Below are 21229 nucleotides of genomic sequence, written 5' to 3'. Positions count from 1 at the left end.
AGTTAGGGGCTTCCGGCCTGGTGCTGGGTTAGGATTGGGAGAAGCTAGAGAGGGAGCCAGGGTGGGTGCACCCAGGGCACCGGGCAGGGATCCTCGTCCGCGCCCCTGCCGGGCTCGGACACAGATAACGTGTTGATCCGGTTCTCACCCATCAATGTCATAACGAAAGCAACTGTCCAAACCCAAGTCCTTTTGAATTCTTGTTTTCCATGGAAAACCCCAAACGGAAAGGGTAACTGCAGCAGCGTGGGGCTTGGCCCACTAGCCTGCAGACTGTGCCCGGGAGGGTGGCCGATGCTATCTCTGCCTAGTTCATGGTTTCCCCAGAGCCCTGCCCTGGCGGGGCCCCTCGGGAGGAAGTCTGGGGTCAAACAGGCCTCCGTCCTCTCTTCCCGCCCACCTTCTCACTCTCCAGCTCACGACCACCTGCTGGATCGCCACTGACCTCCTGAGCTTGGCTTACAGATCCCCTCCCCCACCTGTCCCCACTCTGTGTGGCCCCTGGTGGGTCCTAGTTGCCCTTCTAGCCTCATCTCACTCCCCTCTCCCCTCCCAGTTTCAAGTAGGCGGGAATGTCCTGGTCCTCCGCCAGGTCATGATCTTCCTTGCCTTCTGGAATTTGCATATGTAGCACCTTCTGCCTAGAACATCCTTTTCCCTCCCGCCACCCCTTTTAATCTGCTAATGCCTGTTCTTCTTTCAAGATCCCCAAAGAATCCTTTTCTGATCCCATTATTATTGTCTGTATGATCTCCCTCCTCCCTGCCTCCCTGCCTGCCTGCCTGCCTGCCTGCCTGCCTTTCCATTCTTCACATCCATCCATTCAATACCTGTTCATTTAGCCCCTGCTATTTGGGACATTAAGACCCTTTCTTTCCCTCTTCTTCCAGAGACCATAACAATGATCACATTGGAGTAAAACTGCCTACTTGTCTTTACTTCCATAAGCTCATAAATTCCAGATGGCAAAGGCTGAATCTTTCCATGTCTGTATTTTCAGCCACTATATGAAATAATAGTTGAATTGATGGATACGTGGACCCAGGGTATGAAGGATAGATGGAATGGCTTATTGGGTGATGCCACCCAGAGGGTGAGGCTGGCATTTGTAAATTGATGGCTGTATTTGGAGGTCACGTCCAAGTTCCCCATGTAGGTTGGCAGTTTGAGAAAGGGTGCTCAGCTCCAGAGAATTTTTTTTTTTTTGTGGTACGCGGGCCCCTCACTGTTGTGGCCTCTCCCGCTGCGGAGCACAGGCTCCGGACGCACAGGCTCAGCGGCCATGGCTCACGGGCCCAGCCGCTCCGCGGCATGTGGCATCTTCCCGGACCGGGGCACGAACCCGTGTCCCCTGCATCGGCAGGCGGACTCTCAACCACTGCGCCACCAGGGAAGCCCTCCAGTGAACTTTGTCCAACTTATTGATCGGCATGTGGCTTACTAAGGGACTGGCTTATGAGCAGGTGGAGGGGATAACCAACTAGTAAAGAGAGAAAGGGGAAAATTAAAACAGAACCTTACTTGTTTCTTTTGTCTTTCTTCCTTTAGGGTGAAAAGGGCTTTGATGGCCCAGTGGGACTCCCCGGCCCAAAGGTCAGTACTGGAGCCGGCAGAGAAGCCCTTTAGAGCGTGGGGTCCTTTGATTTGCTCTCTTTGTAAGAAGGAGGAAAAAACTCCCAAACGATGGTGTGCTAGGTTACTGTCCTGCGGGGTTTTGCTTCCGAGCTTGTTGAGATGGAAGGATAGGGCAAGTGGCATAAAGTCCGTAGCCTCTGAGTCCCTTCACGGTTCAGAGCGTCCATTTCTCAGCCTGAACGTGTGATCGAGAAGGGGAACACGCACGCCCGGGCTCAGATGCTGTTTGCGCCAACAGGCTCAGCCCTCCGTGGTCAGCTAACTGCATCAATCCTTTCAGGCCTCTATATTCCAGAAACTTCAGGGGTTGCGCCTTAAAGAGTCTGTTCAGCACGCACGATCTGTTTGCTTGACGTGCGTGGAATTCTTTTTGTACACGTTTTCCAAACTCACGAATTGCTCGAGGCCAGGTGCCTCCTTGTGGGCTCCTCCCTCCTCAGCCGTGGACCGGCCTCTTCTCTGTCCACCACTGCCCAGGTTTATCGCATTTACGGAGCTGGACAGGGCTGTCGTCTCGCATCATTTTTTCGGTCTCGGAAAGCTGAGACCCAGAGAGGTGTGCATTGCCCGGGGTCACACAGAGGCTGAGGGAGGAGGTCAGCGTTGCCCAGTGGCCGTTTGCTAGTCTGGTGTTCGAAAGAGGGGCTGAGTGTGATGGTGCAGACGACTAGCGATGACTGCATCCCCTTCCCTTCCCTCCCCGCTTCTCCCTCTCCCCCTCCCCCTGCCTCTGTCCCTCCCTCTCTCCCTTTCTCTCCCTCCCTCTCACTTGTATTACTTGTGTTCACATTCATTCAGTGCGTCACCACTGAGCATCTCCTAAGGTCCCTTTTGTCCTCTCCCTTCTTCCTTCCTCTGTATGTACCTCCTTCATCTTCCCCTTTTCTCGCCCTTCTCCCCTCTGTCCCCAGTATGCTAGGATGGGGAGAATAGACAGACAGACACACGCACACACACAGGAGGTCCAAGGTGCCAGGTGTTCACTGCGAGAGAGAGAGCAGGGGCCTCTGCCTTGCTGAGCAGCCCCTGGGCTGTAGCCTCAGCTCCTGGGCTGTCAGATGGAAGAAGAGAGAAAAGCTGTTCGGGGGTTTGTGAAGCTCTAAGTAGAAAACATTTGTCTGAAGCAGTGGCCGTTCATGGAGCGACCGAGCTGTGCTGTGGTCGGACAGATCTGGGGTTGTGCAGACGACAGAGCCTGACCCCTGACCCTGAGAGAGAAGATGAGGTGGGAGGGAGGGGATTCTAGGGAGGGAAACAGGTCCCACCAGCTGCAGATAAGCCTGGCTGCCCCGTGGCTGATTGGCAGTCCTGGCCCTTTAGCCAGTGTCCCAGCCCGTCCGTGCTTAAGATGCTGTGTAAACACCTTGATTCCAGCGGCTCTGTTTACCTAGAGGTAGCTCAGGTCGTGTCCACAGGCGTGGCCTGGTGGATCCTGGGTGCCCAGGCCCGTTCTGGATGCGGGGACATACCAGGGAGCCATGTCCCCGGACTCAGAGCCAGCAGGAAGAGGCATGACAGGGGGTGGGACGCTGGGTTGCGGGGAGCGGGGCTGGGGGGGGCCCTGAAGCTTCCTGGGGAGGCTCCAGGATGCCTGGGGGGGGGGCCCGCCCCGCCCTCGCTGCGTCCAGTAAGATGCGTAGGAGTTGCCGTTCCGTTCCCCAGGTCAAGGGTGCAATGCTTTCACCCACTTGCTTTCTCCAGGTGTCCTTCGTTCCGGGAATTAGGAGTTTGAGAAAATTACTCAGATACTTCTTCCCTCTCCGGGGGTGGGAGGCTTGGCCTCATGGTGCAGTTGGCAGTGACAAAATCGACTGCTTCCAGAAAACTGGGGCAAGGTGGGCCATGGGCAGCTGGTGTGGGAGAGGTTGGTCGGAGGACCCGACCCAACGTTCGTCTCTGGTTTCCACCCCTCAGGGGGACATGGGAGCCGCTGGGCCGGCTGGAGCTCCTGGACCCAAGGGAGAGAAAGGAGATATGGTGAGTGAAGGCCCCTCTGCGTGGCCAGTGGGGGGGACCCCTCTGCACGGGCACAGGAGGCCTGCCGGCCGCTCCAGCCTCACCCTGCACCACTCCACCCTCAGCCCCTGAAGTCTGTGCTCCAGGTTGGCAGTGATGACTCCCCGAACTGGCCATGTCTCACCCTGGCCATTGCATATAGTTTTTCCTCTACCAGGAATCATTTTGCCCTCTGTCCACCCCGATTTGCCCCTCACCTCCCCCTCCTGCCTGGCTCACGTTTTCGCACCTGTCAGACTCAACCGGTGTAGTTCTCCAGGGTATCTTTGCGACCCCAGGTCTGGCTCACCCCCTCGGTTCTCCCACATCCCTGGTGCCTGTCAGTCCCCGCATCAGCTGACTCCCTGATACCGCGGTTTGCCGTTTGTCGGTCCAGCATCCCGGCATCTGGCCCAGCACAGACTGTGTTCATGCATCCTTAGGTTGATGAGCGAGCACAGTGGATGGTGGGTCAGGGAAGAATTGCAGAGATAAACGATTCATGGTGCAGAGCAGGGCTTAGGAGCCACACGGCTGGCAAGCAAAGGCTGGCTCCACCAAGATACTTAACCTTCCTGTCCTCAGTTTCCTCATCTGTAAAGTGGGGAGGATAAAATTAACTGTTGAGTTGCATGATGAGGATTAAAACGAGTTAACGCATGTAAACAGTTTGTAACAGTGCAGAAGCAAAGTAAATGCTATTGTTCCTCTGTTGTTACCTGGCCTGGTGGAAGCACTAAACCCATCCTTCAGACTGCATCTTGTAGCATCAGTAGCACAGGTTTGGAGTCAGGTGGGCCTCAGTAGCTGTCCCCGGCTCCTGCCTTTATTGGCTGTGTGACTGCAAGCGGGTTGCTAAACCTCCCTGAAAACCTCATTCGCTCCATGAACAGAATAAAGAAAAGAGCAGCTTTGTCTGTAAAATGCCTGGCCCGTGGTAGGAGGCCAGTGAATGAGCGCGAGTGTAATCAGTTCCTTTTAGGTTCTCAGTGCGCAGGGGAAACCCGACGACAAGACAGAGCCGCTCCCCTAGAAGAGTTAGCCTGGCAGACACCCCCGTGCCATCACCTGAGAGCTCATGATTGCAACTATACCGCCTGCCCTTCTTCACAGGGGCTTCATGTTGGTCCCTCCTTACTCCTTAGAACAGCTTCTTAAACTTAAGCTCATCACTCACGGACGGGAAGGATACAGAATTTTCAGACTTGCGTGATGCGCTCGTGATCACATCAGGTGCTCTGCCTGTGTGTGGCAAAGGCAGGATTTGAATCTATTTTAATCTGAGTCTTGTGCTCACTTGCTGAGCTATACCTTTCACCCACACTCTACACACCGGCCTCCTGTGCAGAGGTGGGAAGCAGCCGCTCTGTGCAAATTAACATGGAAATAGGAAGAGAGGCTGACATTTAACAGCATTCATGGCGTGCCGGCATCTGTGCTGTATGTTTTACCGATTTCTGGCTCATTTAACCCTCAGTTCGATGTTGTGAGGTGAGGGCTAGTGAAACACCCATTTTACTGATACACAGGGAAAAACCAGGCTACAGAAACTGCTTGTGAGAGGGCACAGATGTCGGATCTAACAGACAAAGCCTGCAAAGTAGCCATTGTAATCATATCCAGAGAACTAAAGGAAGCCATTTGGAAGGAAGCAGAGGGGAGCATCATGACATTATCTCATCAGATATAGAACATAAGGAGGTAGAAATTGTTAAAAAGAACCAAATGGAAATTCTAGAACTAAATGGAAATTGTAAAGTACAGTCAATGAAATGAAAAGGAAAATCACTCGAGAGGCATGACAGTAGGTTTGAACTGGCTGAAGAAAGAGCCAGCATTCTTGAGAACAGATCAGGAGCGATCATGTCGTCTGAAGATCAGAGAGAAACAATAATGAAGGAAAATGAACAGAGCCTCAGAGAAGTGTGAGGGCCCGTGAAGTGCGTCAGTGCACATAACAGGGGTACCCGGAGCGGAGAGAAAGGAGCAGAAAAAGTGTTCAGAGAGATCACGGCTGAAGACATCCCGAATTTGATGAAGAGCAGTAATCTGCACGTTCAGGAAGCCTCGGGAAGTCCAATCGAGAGAAACAGAAGGAGGTCCATCCTTAGGAAACTCCATCCTTAGAAAGGAGGTCCATCCTTAGAAAAATCCATCCTTAGAAGGAGGTCCATCCTTAGAAGGAGGTCCATCCTTAGAAGGAGGTCCATCCTTAGAAAAATCCATCCTTAGAAAGGAGGTCCATCCTTAGAAGGAGGTCCATCCTTAGAAAGGAGGTCCATCCTTAGAAAAATCCATCCTTAGAAAGGAGGTCCATCCTTAGAAAGGAGGTCCATCCTTAGAAAAATCATGGTAAAAAACGCTAACAGACAAAGCAAAAGAATCGAAAGCAGAAAAAGAAAAATGATTCCTGATGTACAAGGAAAACCCAATAAGATTATCAGCTGACTCATTACCAGAAATAATTGAGGCCAGAATGCAGTGGAGTGACAAGTTCAAAGTAATAATTATGACAGTGTATCATTGGGTATTTAACAAATATTTGTAACAACAGTAGCACAAAAATGGGGAAGAAGGAATAGATCACGTAGGAGTATGTTTCTAAGTCTCACTGGAAGTAAGTTAGTGTAAATCTTAAGTAGATCCTGATAAGTTAAGATGTATATGGTAAACCTCAGGCAACCTCCAAGAAAATAATTCAAAACTATATGGTGAAAATATCCTTAAAGAGGTTAAAATGTTGCACTAAAAAGAACTCATGTAATGCAAAAAAGAGCAGTAAAGGAGGAATAAAGGAACAGAAGAAGTCAGGAGACACAGAAAACAAAAAGTTAAATGGCATATGTCAATCTACCTACATCAAAAACAGCATTGTCTCTAAATGTATTAAACAAACCAATTGAACAGCAGAGATTTTCAGCCTGGACGTAAAAACAGATCCAACTGTATTGTGTCTACAAGAGACACACTTTAGATTCAAATATATAAACAGGTTGAAAGTAAAAGGATGGACAATACACATTCCACAAATAGGAAACATTAGAAATTGGAGTGACTGTAACAGTATCAGACAAAGGCTTTAAAAAAGGTTAATAGAAATAAAGAGGAACATTTTATAATGATAAAAGTGTCGATCCTCTAAAAATATGTGACAATTATAAACATATGTGCACCTAATAACAGAGCCCCCAGATATATGAAGCAAACATTGAGAATTGAAGTGAGAGACTTAACATCCCACTTTAATAATGTGTAGAACAACTAGGAATGTGGAGAAATCGTAACTCATACGTTGCTGGTGTAAAATGCTGCAGCTGCTTTTGAAAAGCAGTCTGGTGGCCCTTAAAGGGTTAAACACAGAATTATATGACCCAGCAATTCCACTCCTAGGTGTATAACCAAAAGAAATGAAAACATGTGTTCATACAAAAACTTGTTCATGGATGTTCATAGCAGCCTTATTCATAATAATGGAAAAGTAGAAGGAACCTAAATGTTCATCACGTGATGAATGGATAAATAAAACGTGTGTCATAGCCATGCAATGGCATAGTATTCTGCAATAAAATGAGGTATTGACACATGCTGCAAGGTGGGTGAACCTTGACAGCACTTTGCTAAGAAAACACGGGCTATGAAGCCAGTCATAAAAGCCCACGTGTATGATTTCATATATATAAAACGTCTAGAATAGGTGAATTTATAGAAACAGAAAACTGATTAATGTTTGCCCAGAGTAGGGGATGGGGGAAGAAGGGGAGTGACCGCAATGGGTTGGGGTTCTTTTGGGATGATGAAAACATTCTAAAGTTCATTGTGGTGGTGTTGCACCACCACATTTAGTATATTTAGTAAATGTACTAAGAAGCCATTGAATTGTACACTTTATTTTTAGTTAATTAATTAATTAATTTTTGGCCACATTGGGTCTTCGTTGCTGTGCGCGGGCTTTCTCTAGTTGCGGCAAGCGGGGGCTACTGTTCATTGCTGTGTGCGGGCTTCTCATTGCAGCGGCTTCTCTTGTTATGGAGCGCGGGCTCTAGGCGCGCGGCCTTCAGTAGTTGCGGCTCGCGGGCTTAGTTGCTCCGTGGCATGCGGGATCTTCCTGGACCAGGGCTCGAACCCGCATCCCCTGCATTGGCAGGTGGATTGTTAACCACTGCGCCACCAGGGAAGCCCTACACTTTAAATAGGTGAATTATGTGCTCTGTAGGTTATATCTCAATAAAGCTGATGTGGAAGAAAGAATAGTACCATAATACTGAGTTGTTGGAAAAATTAAATGAGATAAAGCTCACGAGAATCTACCCTCAGTAAATGATAGTGTCTTTAGAGGCTCCTTGGCAGGGCTTATGAGAAAGCAGCCCACCATTTTGAATCCCAGGGCACATCTGCCACGTGTGATGTCATGCCGTGGCAATGCTTCGTAGAAAACCTTTGCCTTCTGCTTTGCTTTTCCAGGGCAGAGGACCTTTTGTCCACGGAGAAAAGGGCGAAAAGGTAAGCACCTCCCTGCTGTCTCATTCCTCCAGGGGCTGTGGATGTGGCCCGGGAACAGAATGGGACACTTGGGTTCGGGAGAGTTGTGTGCTGTCGTGGTGCTGCCTGGTAAGAACTTGGGTGGGAGGGGAAGAGGTTTCCTGGGCTGAGTGCCTCAGTGTGTGAAGTGGGAGGGAAGGGCTTGTTCAGGACGTGGATGGTTCACAGTGCTTAGAGCAGAGGGTACTTAATGGCGCTCATGGAAATTGGGATGCAGAGCTGCAGATGTGGTTTGAGGACCAACATACAGGGCATTCAATATCAGAATGTGTTCAGGCCTTGTCTGCAGCGATGGGAAGGCCTTGGACGGTCTGTGCGTGATCAGACATGCTGAGAAGGTCCAAAGAGCAGGTGCCGATGGACGTGAGAGCGGGCAGACCAGAGGAACTCGGGGAATAGTCAGGAGATTGTTGCAGAAGCACGAAGGCAAGATGATGAGGGCCAGAGTCATGGGTGGCAGTAGGACTAGACAGGCAGAGGAATGGAGGCCTATTCACATTCTCCCTGGATACGAATGTTGCACCTTCTTTAACCGTCATCAGTTGTGATGATGATGTACAAGGTCAACAGATCCTGGGAAAGAGGGGATTCCTTCTAAAGAGGAAAGCTTTCTTAAGGTGTGTCAGCCTAGAAGGAGAAATAAAGCAGTCACTAAAAATGCCATTTTCCACTCACACCAGCGATTAAAAATACATCTCCCATTTCCCAGGAGAGGCAGCCACAATACTTTGTAACATACATTTATGTTGGTTATTTTGCTGGAGTCTAGGCAATTGTAGACTCAGAATGCAGGGCATTGGACCTCGGAAGGATATCGTTACTCAGAGGGGGGCTCACATCAACCCCTTGCGTGGGGCTGATGGTATAAAGCAGGTGCCACTCTGTCAGGTTACTATGGAAACAGAGCTTTCATGTGCCCAGCTCGTTCTCTCCGTGTAGCACCTTTTATTTAGTCCGTTCATGTCTAGAGATTTACTCTAAGGAGATAAATCAAGGCTGTGCACAAGTACATACCCACACGTTTCGTAATTACAGCGTGATTTATAAGGCAGCCTGGAAACAACTGTAACGCTCTGCAGTGGGCAAAAGATAACGTGAGTTACTGTACAGCTAAATAATACAATGGCATTTAGAGGCACAAAATCACATTTAGAAGGATAATTAATGACCCAGCAAATGAAGATAGCATTTTGTTCATTTTTAATTAAAACACATTGCAAAATATCTATACAGTATGACTCCAGTTGTGTTTATGTGTGTGTGTGAGACTCAGAGAGGGAGGCTGATTCTGGGGGCAAACCCCCATTGTTAACCACTGGTTGTCTGTGGGTGGCAAAGCTGTGAGAGTATTTATTTTTTCCCTTACTTTTCTTTGTGTCTTCATTTATTCCACAAGGAACTTCTCTTTTTTAACCTGTGTTAAACGCACAGGCACACACATGCACACGTAATAACTACTGCACAGGAATACAGAGCCATTTGAGAGACAGTGTGACACACAGTGTAACACGAGCTTTGCACCAGGCAGACCTGGGTCAGTCGAGGTGTTCCCAAGCTCTGCCATCAGCGTCTGGGTCTCCCGCTGCCTACAGCAGGACTGGCAGCACCATCTTCCTCGATTCCTGTGTGGTCTCAAAGCACAGCACCTGGAACCTAGGCACTCAGGTTTGATGGTTGCCATCATGTTCGGTTCCTAAGAGCCCAGAACCCAGGCACAGGGTATTAACAGGACACCTACATGTTCCTCGGGTTCAGGACTGGGGCTGCCAGAGCGCTTGAAGTCAGGGCGCTCAGCCTGGGTCGTGCTTCCCAGGCAAGACCAACGTGCAGCTCCTGGGCCGGCTTGTCCTCCGAGTGATGTGCTGTCCTTCTCATGTGCTGGCGCCACCAGGAGAAGCTGACAGGCCCCCTTTCTCCCATGAGCAGCAGCTGCATCTCTGCCCCGTCTGTTCTGGTTGAGCTCAGGACAGGCAGCCTTCTGCTTCTGGAGGCACCTACCCGGTGCCCCAAAGCCCAGGCTGCAGCGCTACGCTCAGGACCTGAAGCTGCCGGGCCACAGTCCCAGCCGGGAGACCTCCCCACACATCCGGTGCCGGCAGAAGAGACGCGTAGCTGAATAGACGCCGGCACTCCTGGCTCTGTCTTCAGCTGACGTTCTCTTGCAGTTGGGCATTTTTAGCAAAGTCTGAGTCTAGATTCTTCCACATCTGAGCTGTGTGATTCAGGATGAGTCACCTCCGTCTCTGGGTCTCTGCTCCCTCATCTGTAGAAACGAAGGGGTGGGATGTGATGATGCATAAGGGACCTTGCAGGTGGCAGTTCTGAGACTGGGTCGTCAGCCCACCCCCAGCCTGAGTCCCTGGGGCTGTCTTCCGTAACTTGGAGTCTCTGCTTCCCCTCCAAGGATGCAGCGGGGCCAGGGAGAGTCAAGGGGACAACAGGATCCACAGAAAGGAGACCACTGGTGACTCATGCACGTGGACAGAGCTTAACAAACCGGCTCTTTTGCTTGAATATTCTCTCGAAAGCAATCGCAGAGTACCAAGGGGATTGGATGAACTGGAGCCTGATGTGTCCACAGTCCGCGACTGTGTCCAGTCATGTTACGCTGAATCTTGCTGTGGTTTTTTGGGGTTTTTTTAAATTTTTGGTGATGTAATCAGCCACTGTGACAATGTGCATTGACCTATCTGAGGGCGAGGCACCGTGTATGCTGTGTTCCATGCTTTAATGTCTCATTATTAAGACAGTGCTTCGAGGAAGTCACAGCTATGCCCTTTTCACAGATGAGAGAACATAGCTTAGAGGTCAAGTGACCTGCCCAAGGTCACAGTTAGTAAGATGGCTAGAAAACACAATCACTCGTGAAGGGAAGCTGGAAGGCTGATTCAATTACCCCTTTTTCTGCAGCTGAGGAAACTGAGGCTCAGAGAAGGTGAGTGACTGGCCCAGTGTCACACAGCTGGAACACTGCCGGAGCTCTTGGCCTCCTGACTTGCCCAGCGCCCCCCACCAAATGCCCAGGACCACTGTGTGGTGCTTTGTTCCTGGGCTGCCTCTGCCCCTAGTTTTGGAAGCCAGCCTTCTCTCTGGTTCCCGTTCCACCCCACGTTCACCACGGGTTCTTGGGACAAAGCTCCCTCAGTGTTTTAATACGTATGAAATAGGGCTCAGGGAAAGGGGGAAGCAGGCTTTTAGGGGCTGCCTGAAAAGATCTGCGCGTAGCCCAGGTGTTGGGGGCACAGAAGGAGAGAAAGATAGGCATGGACCCTCCTTCACAGCGTCTGGAAGACAGCTGGCACTAAATAAATGCTTGCCTAGTAAGTGAATGGATGGATGGAGTGTGGACCTCCGTCATCCAGGACCGAGAGCCAGTAGAATGGTCACAGACTCTGCAGTCAGAAAGGTTCAGCTTCACACTCCGGCTCCCCTTCATGTGGAGCCTCAGGTTCCTTTTCTGTAAGAGTGAGAAGGGGAATGATAATAGTTCCTACCACGTGAGGATGCTGGGAAGATTAACCCAGGGCCCCACGTCGCAAGCCCGCATAATGGGTGATGCCGCTGTTCTCGCCCCCCCCCCCCCCCCCCGCCCCGTCGTCACTGGCAACGCTGTCTTGTTGAGGAGGGTAAGAGAGGGCGGCGGCAGCATGGTGTGGACCAGTGCTGGTGGGCTGGTTTGGACCAGTTTGGGGGGAGTCAGGGGGAGCAGGGAGGGGTGATGACTTCCGTGCCCTTCCCACCCTTGGTCCTTCCATGTTGACAAAATAAATTAATAAGCAGAGTGAAGATGTTGGTGTAAGGTTTCCTACGGCTGGACACTGAGTCTTTTCCATGGAGATGTGGTCCATGAGCCCCGCGGTAGAAAAAAATTCAGAAACAACAAAAACAAGGCCAAAGTGCGTGGTGTCCAGTGAGCTTCCTTTTGCATCCCGAGGGTCCTTCCGCTCTGGGGGACCAGAGCCTTCAGGGGAGGAACCCCACAGAGAGGCTGCCTTGTCGTCCCTTCCTGGACCCACAGCGCCCTCTGGTGTCTGGAAGCCAGAGCGTCGCTCCAGTTTTCCTCTGCAGGGGTGCATGTGATGCTGGGGAGATAGACCTCTGCCCTTTGGGAGCGTTCCTCTTTCCCTTAGGAATCTAGCACCTGGGGGGACGAGGACAAAGAGAGCTTTCGTTTTGTGCTCAGATGTGGGCTCAGGTGATGGAAAGAAAGCAGGTTCGGGGAGTTGGGCAGACCTGGTTTGGATCCCAGCTCTGCAGTGGCTGGGTGAGCATTGGGTGGTGTCTCTCTGAGCCTCAGTTTCCTCATCTGTAAAGTGGGGCCATTGATGCCCACCCCTTAGGGCTGTTGTGGGGCTTATAGGAGGTTGGCAGTGCCTGTGACAGCACCTGGCTTAGTCCCTGGCACGTGGTAGTTCATGTAAAAATCTGTCCCTTATCTTTATTCCTTTCTTTTGTCTGCTAGAAGCTGTTGCTAAAATCCATAAAAGAGTGACAGATGTGCTTCTTCAGTAAACAGCGTTCAAGTACCTAGTACGTGGGAGAGTGGTGGGTTCACAGAGCTGTAAAACATGGCCTGGGCCTCCCCCAGAGTTCTCACTCACCAGTTCAGAGGAGGAGACATGCACACACATTCTGGTCACGTGGTTGTCTAATCATGAGTGTTTCTTCTTCTTCCTGGTCCTTAATCGAGCCTGTTGTGCCACCTCCATCCTCCACCCTGTTACACGCTCAGAGGGTGACGACGCTATCAGGAGACCCTGCCTAGGACGCCGGTCACGTCAGCACTGCACCTTGAGGGTTTCCCAGGATACCCGGTATTGTACTGCTGGGGCTGCTTAGAGAATCAAACTAAAAAATATCTAGGAAATTATTGTAAGCACAGTTCCAATGAAGGGAGGAACAGAAACAAAACGACTGCAAGCTGACTCTGTTCTTTGTAAGTACTCTTAATGGTGACCAGCGGCAGCAAAAAATGGAAACAATCTGATGGAAAATTGCATTTCTTCAAGTGAAAATTAGGAAGCCCTTATATATGTAGATGTGCACGCAACATGGCGTCAATGAAGTAGTAGAATAGGAAGCCACATGCACTCCCACACGAAAGGCGTGTGCGGCGAGCAGAGCCAGTGCACTGGGGAGTGGGATTTGGGCTATTTTGTGCCTTGTTAATTGCTCTTTATGTTGCTATAACATTAGTACTTTTGCAAAACATAAACATTTAACTAACAACTAGAGCTTAAACTTAATATGATGAAAAAATAAAAAATAATAGTATATTTACAGTTGTTCATGCATGAAATCCAAAAGCCAAAATCCAAATCCAAAAGTATTATTTTGGAGGGAAGAGCCCTCTCTCCCAGCATGGGGCATTTGCCGAACCCTGCGTGCTGTGACGGCTGGTCCCAGATGACAGAACATGGCAGCGGCTGAGGGTCAGGCTTTGGGAACCTGGCACTGCCCCTGTCCTGCTGTGTGACCTTGGAAAGGTCATTGCAGTTCTTGGTGCCTGTTTTCTCATGTGTACACTGAAGATAATAGTAACAATAATAGGCTCTTGTAAGATTGAAGTGAGGGTTAAGTGATTGCATCCACGGAAAGAACTTCGCAGAGCACCTGGCAGATCCGAAAGCATTAGCGGGAATCAGGTCTAAGCCACCTGGGCGCTGGATTCTCCGAGCGTGATGGTCAATTCGGACACATTATCTACGTTAGTCCAAACAGAACGACAGACTCAGTACTTTCACTTAGAAGCCCGGGGACGGTGTTCTTTCTCCCAGGGCCTGGGGCTGTGCGATGAGAGCCCAGATATCCCTGCAGCCATGCAGCGAGCCAGGTGGGGTAGGGCAGCGGTGACACACACAGGCTGGGCCCAGCGTGGACCCTTGTAGATGCCTTTGCAGAGCGGAGTCCCAGCTCACCTAAGCCAGCATCACCCGCTGCTCAGATACACAGGGCAATGCATTTCCTGCTGGGGCTCTTTGCTTTCTTTATGAGCAGCTGCTGGTATTAATATTTTAATTAGAGTTGGGATGGGATGTAGAAGGCAGCTCTCAGGTAGAGACCAGCCTAGACCCGGTGCTGAGGAGACTCCCCCGCCCCCTGTGTCCCTCGAGTGGAGAGTAACAGAGGACAGAGCAGGGGAAGGGCTTGCAGCCCCTCATCAAGTCTGGCTCACACCTTGTAGATGGTGGGGGCCCTTGGGAGCCACAGGGGGTGGAATTGTGGCCAAGTGTCCCGTAAAGCCATGCTTGGGTCAGCAGCTGTGTACTCAGCGCTTGGTAGCGGGGGGAAAGAAACCAAAACAACCACCACCAAAAAGTCCTCTCTTCAGCATTTTCACAGAAATCCGTACGGCAGTAAATAAAACTTTGTATGGATTTTGTGCTCGGATTTCACAGTGCGGTGCCCCAGAAAAACTATGCGAGCAAATAGAAGGAACTCAGCTAAACTTTATTGGGCCGGTTGACTCAGTAGCAGACAGAATTCTAGGTCACGCAAACATCGGTTCCTTGTCTTTATGGCTTGCTTCCATTTTTATCGGGACCATAAACCTGACGGGGAAAGAGGAATCGGAGCCAGACATACAGCAGAGGCCGTTCTGACTCCCTGGGATGCTGCCTCTAGAAACGTCAGCCAGGTGTCCTGCAGCGGATGCCGGAGCCGCGTGCAGGTCATCACGGGGGAAGCCCTTATGGGTTGGTTCACCGTGAAGTTAAACAAATAAGGTGCCGATTGGGAAACCGAGGAAAGAGGCCACGGCCATCTTGATGGAACTAAGGAGGGTTGTTAGAAGGCCAGGTTCAGAGCTGTCAGCTGAGGTGGGCTGGTCCCCAGGTCTGAGAAAAGTAGGTTCCTCACATGCTTATTCCAAACCAGGCCCCTGAGAAGCCCAGTGCCTCCTGTTCTCTGATGATTTGAAATTGGACAAAGCAGGCTCCCCTGCATTGCTGTGGACCTGAAGATCCAGCCTCTCGGGAAAGGCAGTGGCTTGAGGAGCACTGGGGACTCGTGTGCCCGGTGGTGGGCAGGGCGCCTGGGGCTCCTCAGCTCCAGGTGGCTTCCTTTGGCGCATTCTCGCTGTCCTATTTGAAACATGCAAATGCACGTGATTTTGCGTTTGATTTTAAACGCTGCTGTGGTCACACCGTTCCCTACAGACCCCTGCGCAGCCACTCTGTGTTACGTGGAGGATCAAGCCCCCTGCGTGTTGGCCCCAAACGACCCTCCCCCGTCTCCGTCTCCTGCCAATTCTGGGTCCATCTCTGGGTCCACGTTTCCACCTCCCCGACACTGATTCCTCCTCCTTGCACGTCCACCGGCCCCTTCTCCTGTGGAATCCTGGAGATGCTTCTGACACAGTAACCTTCGGGGTGTCAAGCACGGAGCCAGGTGGTTCCACAGTCATTGTCTTACTCAGGCCTCCCAGGGAGGGCAGGTGGAGGGTATCACCATCATCATTTCATGGAAAGGGCGCTGAGACTTAGGAAGATGCTCCTACACATCGGTGTTTTCACCGTAGAAGCTATAGGGAGAGGACGAAGTAGTTTATAGTGAGCTCTGGTTTGTTCAAAAGTGTAACGCCTACCCAATTTAGGTCTAGTCCTGTGCTGGAGGGCTGGAGAAGGACAGCAGAAGGATGGACGTGAACTTTGGAGTAGGATTAATCCAGCCGTCTGCACTGAGAGTCAAGGCGGGTGGAGGGGTGGCGAGTGAAGAGTGTCTAGAAAAATACCTGCGCCACTGCAGAGCTCGTAGGGCAGAGAGGTGGGTGGCAGTGCCGCTGCCGCTCACATGGTCCTGACCAGCCCGCGGCCTGAGGTCTGAGCTGGCTGAGAGCCCTTCCTGTGAAGCAGCGGCGCAGTGCATGTCCCACTTCATGGGACAGTCAGACCTGCTCTCACAGTGACGTTTCTCTGATCTCAACGTGACAGACACACCTTGTGCCATCCACAGTGTGAAAGACTGAGTCCCTCCCACCCGAGTCAGTTCTTTCTTTGGTGTCTTTCAACGGCAGGCTGTACTTGAAATTGCGAGATGAGAGGATTTCGTGGAGGTGATGGGCTGTCCAGGTGGGTGGGGAGTGAAGCGCGGGGTCTGCTACATACGGCTTTTCTTCCCAGTGCCTCCTTTCCAGAGCACTGGCCAAGAAGCGCTCTCAGCGCGAGGTGCTTCTGCATAGCACGGGGTTCTGGTGGAGGTGGGACGTGTGCCGTTGCAGGGGATGATGGGCACGCTTACTTCACAGATTCTGTCCGAGGGGATGGGTGGGGCGCTAACACTGGCAGCCATGGAGAATTCAGTGGCCAGCACTCGGTGATTTTGTCCGCAACAGTCGAGTGGCTTTGTCTCAAAGAAGATGCCTTGTGGTGGAAAGAATCATGACATCAGCCTTTTATTGACCACTTGATATCTGCCAGCTGTTCACTTTATGCGTGTCAGCCTCCTGCAGCTCCTTGAAGGAGTCTGGAGCATATGCCCAAGGGCACAGAGTGGTGGGTGAGGGGCTGAGGTTGTGTCTGTCCGACCCTACACCCCCATTCCTAACCACTGCACTGGCCAATGCCGGTTCCCTGCCCTCCCCCAAAAAGGATGCTTTTATCGGAGAATTCTTGACCCTCAAAACCCATGTACCTTGTAGGAATCGACTTATTTTATGCGCTGACTACATCATAGAGCCCCTGAGCCATGAAGTATAAATGGTATGTGTGTGCTTGTATGTGTGAAACCTCTAAGATGAATTTATGCCGTTTGCCGCCAGCTCTGGGTCTCATCCTCTTTTTTCACAGCTGGCTTAATCCGTGCCCCCGACTCCTATTCTTAGCCTGTGCCTTAATGTGCTTTATTCATGGTTATCGACTTGGATAACTGTGGTCGAGTGCCTTCTATTTTTATCATAATTAAAGGGTTTAGGGGAAAATAGGTTCAGCTGCCTATGTGCCCTCAAATAGCCTTGTAGGTTGGGGCAAAATGCTGGGAGTTAGAATAAAGATGCCGCAGACCCTGTCCGTGGTGCTGAAGGACACGTCGGGGAAGTTTTGAGTTCAGGGGTTTTCACGGCCCCAGGCAGAGCTGGAATAGGAAAGTCTGCACTTTTTCCAGCCCCGTCTGACACTCAGGCTCTTGGCGAGTTTCATGGCCCAGCCACAGGGCCAAGGGCTTCATACAGGAGGGGAGAGCATTTATGGGAGGGTAAATGCTGGACTGCTAGGCAGCTGGGCTGGGAGGGCAGGGGAGGCCAAGGGCATGCACCCTAGACACCGACCGGCTGGACTCAGATCCCAGCTCGGCCACTTAGCAGCTGTGGACACTGGGCAAGTCAGTTACTCAACCCCTGCAACCCGTGCTTTACCTCACCTATAAATTGGCGACTATAATTCTACTGGCCTCAGAGGGTTACAACGAGGATGAAATGAACTAATGAAAGTAAATGACTTAACATTTGTAAAAAGTGCTCATAACTGTTAAGTATAATTACCGTGATACCAGCGTAGTTTTCCACCTTTTACACCAAGTGACATCTTCTGCGTCCTCTGGTCTTATCCCCAGGGCCGGCTGACAGCTGGGAAATGTCAGTGTTCCCTGCCTCCCCCAGGGAGGACTTCTGTAACTCCCAAAGCCTCAGGGAGCCTGGGGAGTGTTATTAGAAAGCGTGTTCCAGGTGGGCTGCCGTAGAGGTGTAAGGTGTCTTTTCCTTTCTTCAGTTCATCCGAAATAATTTGCAGAGCATCTGAGAATAATAACGGTCCCACATATTTACAACTACTACTGTCTGCCAGGACTCACACACAAGCTGCTCAGTTTGGGGGTAGAGATGGTTGTCCTTATTGTACAGGCCTATTAACCATGTGACCAGGTGCAAGTGACTTTCTCTGTCCGTGTGGCCAAGCCAGGAAGTGAGCTCATGCATTCTGACGCCACAGAGAAGTGGTTCTCAAACTTGACCAGGTGCCCAAACCCCCTTGAGGGCTTGTTAAACCACCATGCCAGGCCCCGCTCCCGGTCTGTCTGACTCAGTGGGGCTGCGGTGAGGCCAGAGAATCTGCCCTCCTGACAAGGCACAGGTGATGCTGACCCTCCTGGCTCGGGAACCACACCTGGAGGACCACTGCCCAGAGGACTCATCAGCCCCCACCCTAGGGCCTGCTGCGGCTCTGCCGGTGGAAGGAGAGGGGCACTAACATGGCACCTGTAGCAGCGAAGCAGGGTCTTTCTCAGTATTTCGGGGGAAAGCTCTGATATTTAATTAATCGAAAGAACAGGGGAAGTATCTGTTCTCTCTTGTCTGTTTTGCCCAGTGAAGTAACCAGGTAATCCCTAGAGCTCTGGTTCTGACAAGTGGGCATATGGGTGGATAATTTCCTGCCACGTGTTACCCACCAGGGGCTCCCAGTGAGATTACTGAGGCAGTGTGTGTGTGCATGAGGGGGTGGCCAGAAGAGAGGTCAGCGCCTTGGCTTGGAATCAGGGCCCCCCCGATTTTGAGTCACAGCTGTGCGTGTGAGCTGGGGGAAAGCCTCTCTTCCCCGAGCCCTGGTCATCATCTGTGATGGATTTCACATGCATTATCTATGGTCATTTTCTTTTTTTTAAGTTTTTCACCCAGATTTTATTAATGCAATTCCATAATAACTGTGACATATCATAAAGATGAAACAAAGTGTATTTTGTTTATTTAAAAAAAAATTTTATTGAAGTGTAGTTTATTTACAGTGTTGTGTTAATTTCTGCTGTACAGCAAAGGGACTTAGTTATATACGTACATACATTCTTTTTTATGTTCTTTTCCATTATGGTTTATCCCAGGATATCGAACATAGTTCCCTGTGCTATACAGTAGGACCTTGTTGTTTGTCTATTCTGTATGTAACAGTTTGGGTCTGCTAACCTCAAACTCCCACTCCATCCCTCCCCCCCGCTTTGGTAAACACCAGTCTGTTCTCTAGGTCTGTGAGTCTGTTTCTGTTTCATAGATAGGTTCATTTGTGCCGTAGTTTAGATTCCGCATGGATGTCACGTGGTGTTGTCTTTCTCTTTCTGACTTACTTCACTTAGTACGATAATCTCTAGCTGCATCCACATTGCTGCAAATGGCATTATTTTGTTATTTTTTATGGCTGAGTAGTATTCCACTGTATATATGTATATGGTCATCTTCTTAAGCTGAGTGACTTCCTTTTCACAGGTGAAGAACAGAGGTTCCAGACAGTTTACCCCAAATAACAGAACTTGATGCTTCTTTCACGTTTCCCTGTGTACAGAGCATTTTCCAAAGCATTGTCTCAAGGCATCTTACAGACCACCTCGTGCCAGAGGTACTACTACTCCTTGCGTCACCCTGTTTGTGGACGACGAAGCTGAGAGCAGGAGGGGAAGTCACTTGTTCTGCTCAGCTAACGGGCAGCAGAGGCTTCATACGAATCCAGACCCTGCTCGCCAGTCTGGTCCCCTCCTCCCCTCCCCTCCCGTCTCCTCCCCCTCTCTCTCATCTTTCTCTTTCTCTTTCTTCCCTCCCTCCCTCCCTCCCTCCTTTCTTTCCTCCCTTCCTTCCTTTTTCTCCTTCCTCTCTCCCTCCCTCCCTCCCTCCTTTCTTTCCTCCCTTCCTTCCTTTTTTTCCTTCCTCTCTCCCTCCCTCCCTCCCTCCCTCCCTCCCTCTGCTTTCCTCCCTTCCTTCCTTTTCTTCCTTCCTCTCTCCCTCCCTCCCTCCCTCCCTCCCTCCGCTTTCCTGCTTTTTGTACTTCACTGTGGATCCTGAGCTGCATATATTCCCTTTGAAGATCTCCCTGTGCCCGACCTTTCCAGTTCCAGGGCCACCTCCAGTCTGTTCCCCACTCCTTTCTTTGACCCACCTTATGGGCTTGCGAAAGAGTTCTTAGTTCTCAACAGAATATAAACAACTGGCATTTTAATAATATTTTATAGTCTACCAATTATATCCACACTCATTTTCTCATCTGGAAGCATGAACCTCTATCTTAGGAATGATGAAACTGAGGTTCAGAGTGGTAGCATGACTTTCCTGATGGGATATCAGCGGACAGCTTAGGGCTGTAACTCTGTCTTCAGAACATCTGCAGGCAGCTGAGTCCAGGTGGAGGACTTTGGAGAGCGTGTCACGGGGGCATGGTGGTCTGTGACGTTAAGATTAGGTGGCCCTGAAACATGAAATATGCGGGTCATGTTGACTTATCCTCGGGGACACAGTTTTCAAGGGCAGGAACCCATTTAATGAAATGCCTGGATCTCATCATGACTTGAAAGTGGAAATTTCTCAGAATGTGTCTGTTTGCAGTGCCAGCTTGGTTATCCTAACCATGATTCGAAGATTAAAAAAAAAAAAAAGATGTTACCTTCTCAGACAAAGAAAATATTCATGTCTAAAGAGGCTGTTTCTTTGCCCACCAGTGCTCTAAAGCCAGCTTGCCCAGCTGTCCCCGTCCTTGGGAAGCACACAGCCTGCAGGACGTTTATGATGCCTCCTCACAGATGTAAACTGAGACTCACGGTGTGCCGCTAACTTGACCCGGGCCGTTGGTACTGAGGGACAGCGGGATTTGAAGCTGCAGCTGACTGGCTCTTGAGACTGTTGTTTTCCTATAACAGCTTGCTGTTCCCTTTGTCCCTGCGGGTTTCGTACCCGCAGGGCTCACTTCCACAGGGCTCTGGGGAAGGAGTTAAAGCGCAGGAACACTTGTGGGGCCTGGGGCCACGTGGGCGCGGCTCACGCGGAGGTGACGGAGCCCTGGTTCCCGTCTCGTGGAGCTCTTGTCTTGTGAGGAGACGGACTCACACAGATACTTGTTGGGCATCTACTGGAAAGTGCCAACAGAGCTGGGCGTTTGACAACTGTGGGCACAGGGGAGGTTCCAGAACTCTCTGGAGTTCCCTCTGGCGTTGTCTCTGGTCTTCTCCCTGGCTTCCTCTATTAGATGGTCCTGGAAACGCCGTGCTGTGCTGCTCTCCCCGCTGTATTCCTGAGGCAGGAGCCCATCTAGACCTCCCTTCCCTGCCTGCAGCTGCGGGACCTCCCACCTGCAGCAGCCAGAAGACGGGCTGGCCCTTC

The 21229-nt window shown here is 50.8% G+C and overlaps 1 protein-coding gene across 1 annotated transcript in view; it reads left to right on the top strand.

The window, feature by feature from the left end:
- The window catches only part of COL22A1 (collagen type XXII alpha 1 chain), a 237922-nt gene that overhangs the window by 64852 nt on the left and 151841 nt on the right, over positions 1–21229 (top strand). Inside the window, exons 9-11 of the mRNA XM_060035315.1 lie at positions 1549–1593; positions 3550–3612; positions 8092–8130. Coding sequence (XP_059891298.1) covers positions 1549–1593; positions 3550–3612; positions 8092–8130 — 147 coding nt within the window. The remainder of the gene's footprint in view (positions 1–1548; positions 1594–3549; positions 3613–8091; positions 8131–21229) is intronic.

Source organism: Delphinus delphis, chromosome 17 (genome assembly GCF_949987515.2).
Source record: "Delphinus delphis chromosome 17, mDelDel1.2, whole genome shotgun sequence".
NCBI classification, from domain to species: domain Eukaryota; kingdom Metazoa; phylum Chordata; class Mammalia; order Artiodactyla; family Delphinidae; genus Delphinus; species Delphinus delphis.
Note: the sequence above shows the minus strand (reverse complement) of the source record. Positions and strands in the feature narration are given on the sequence as shown.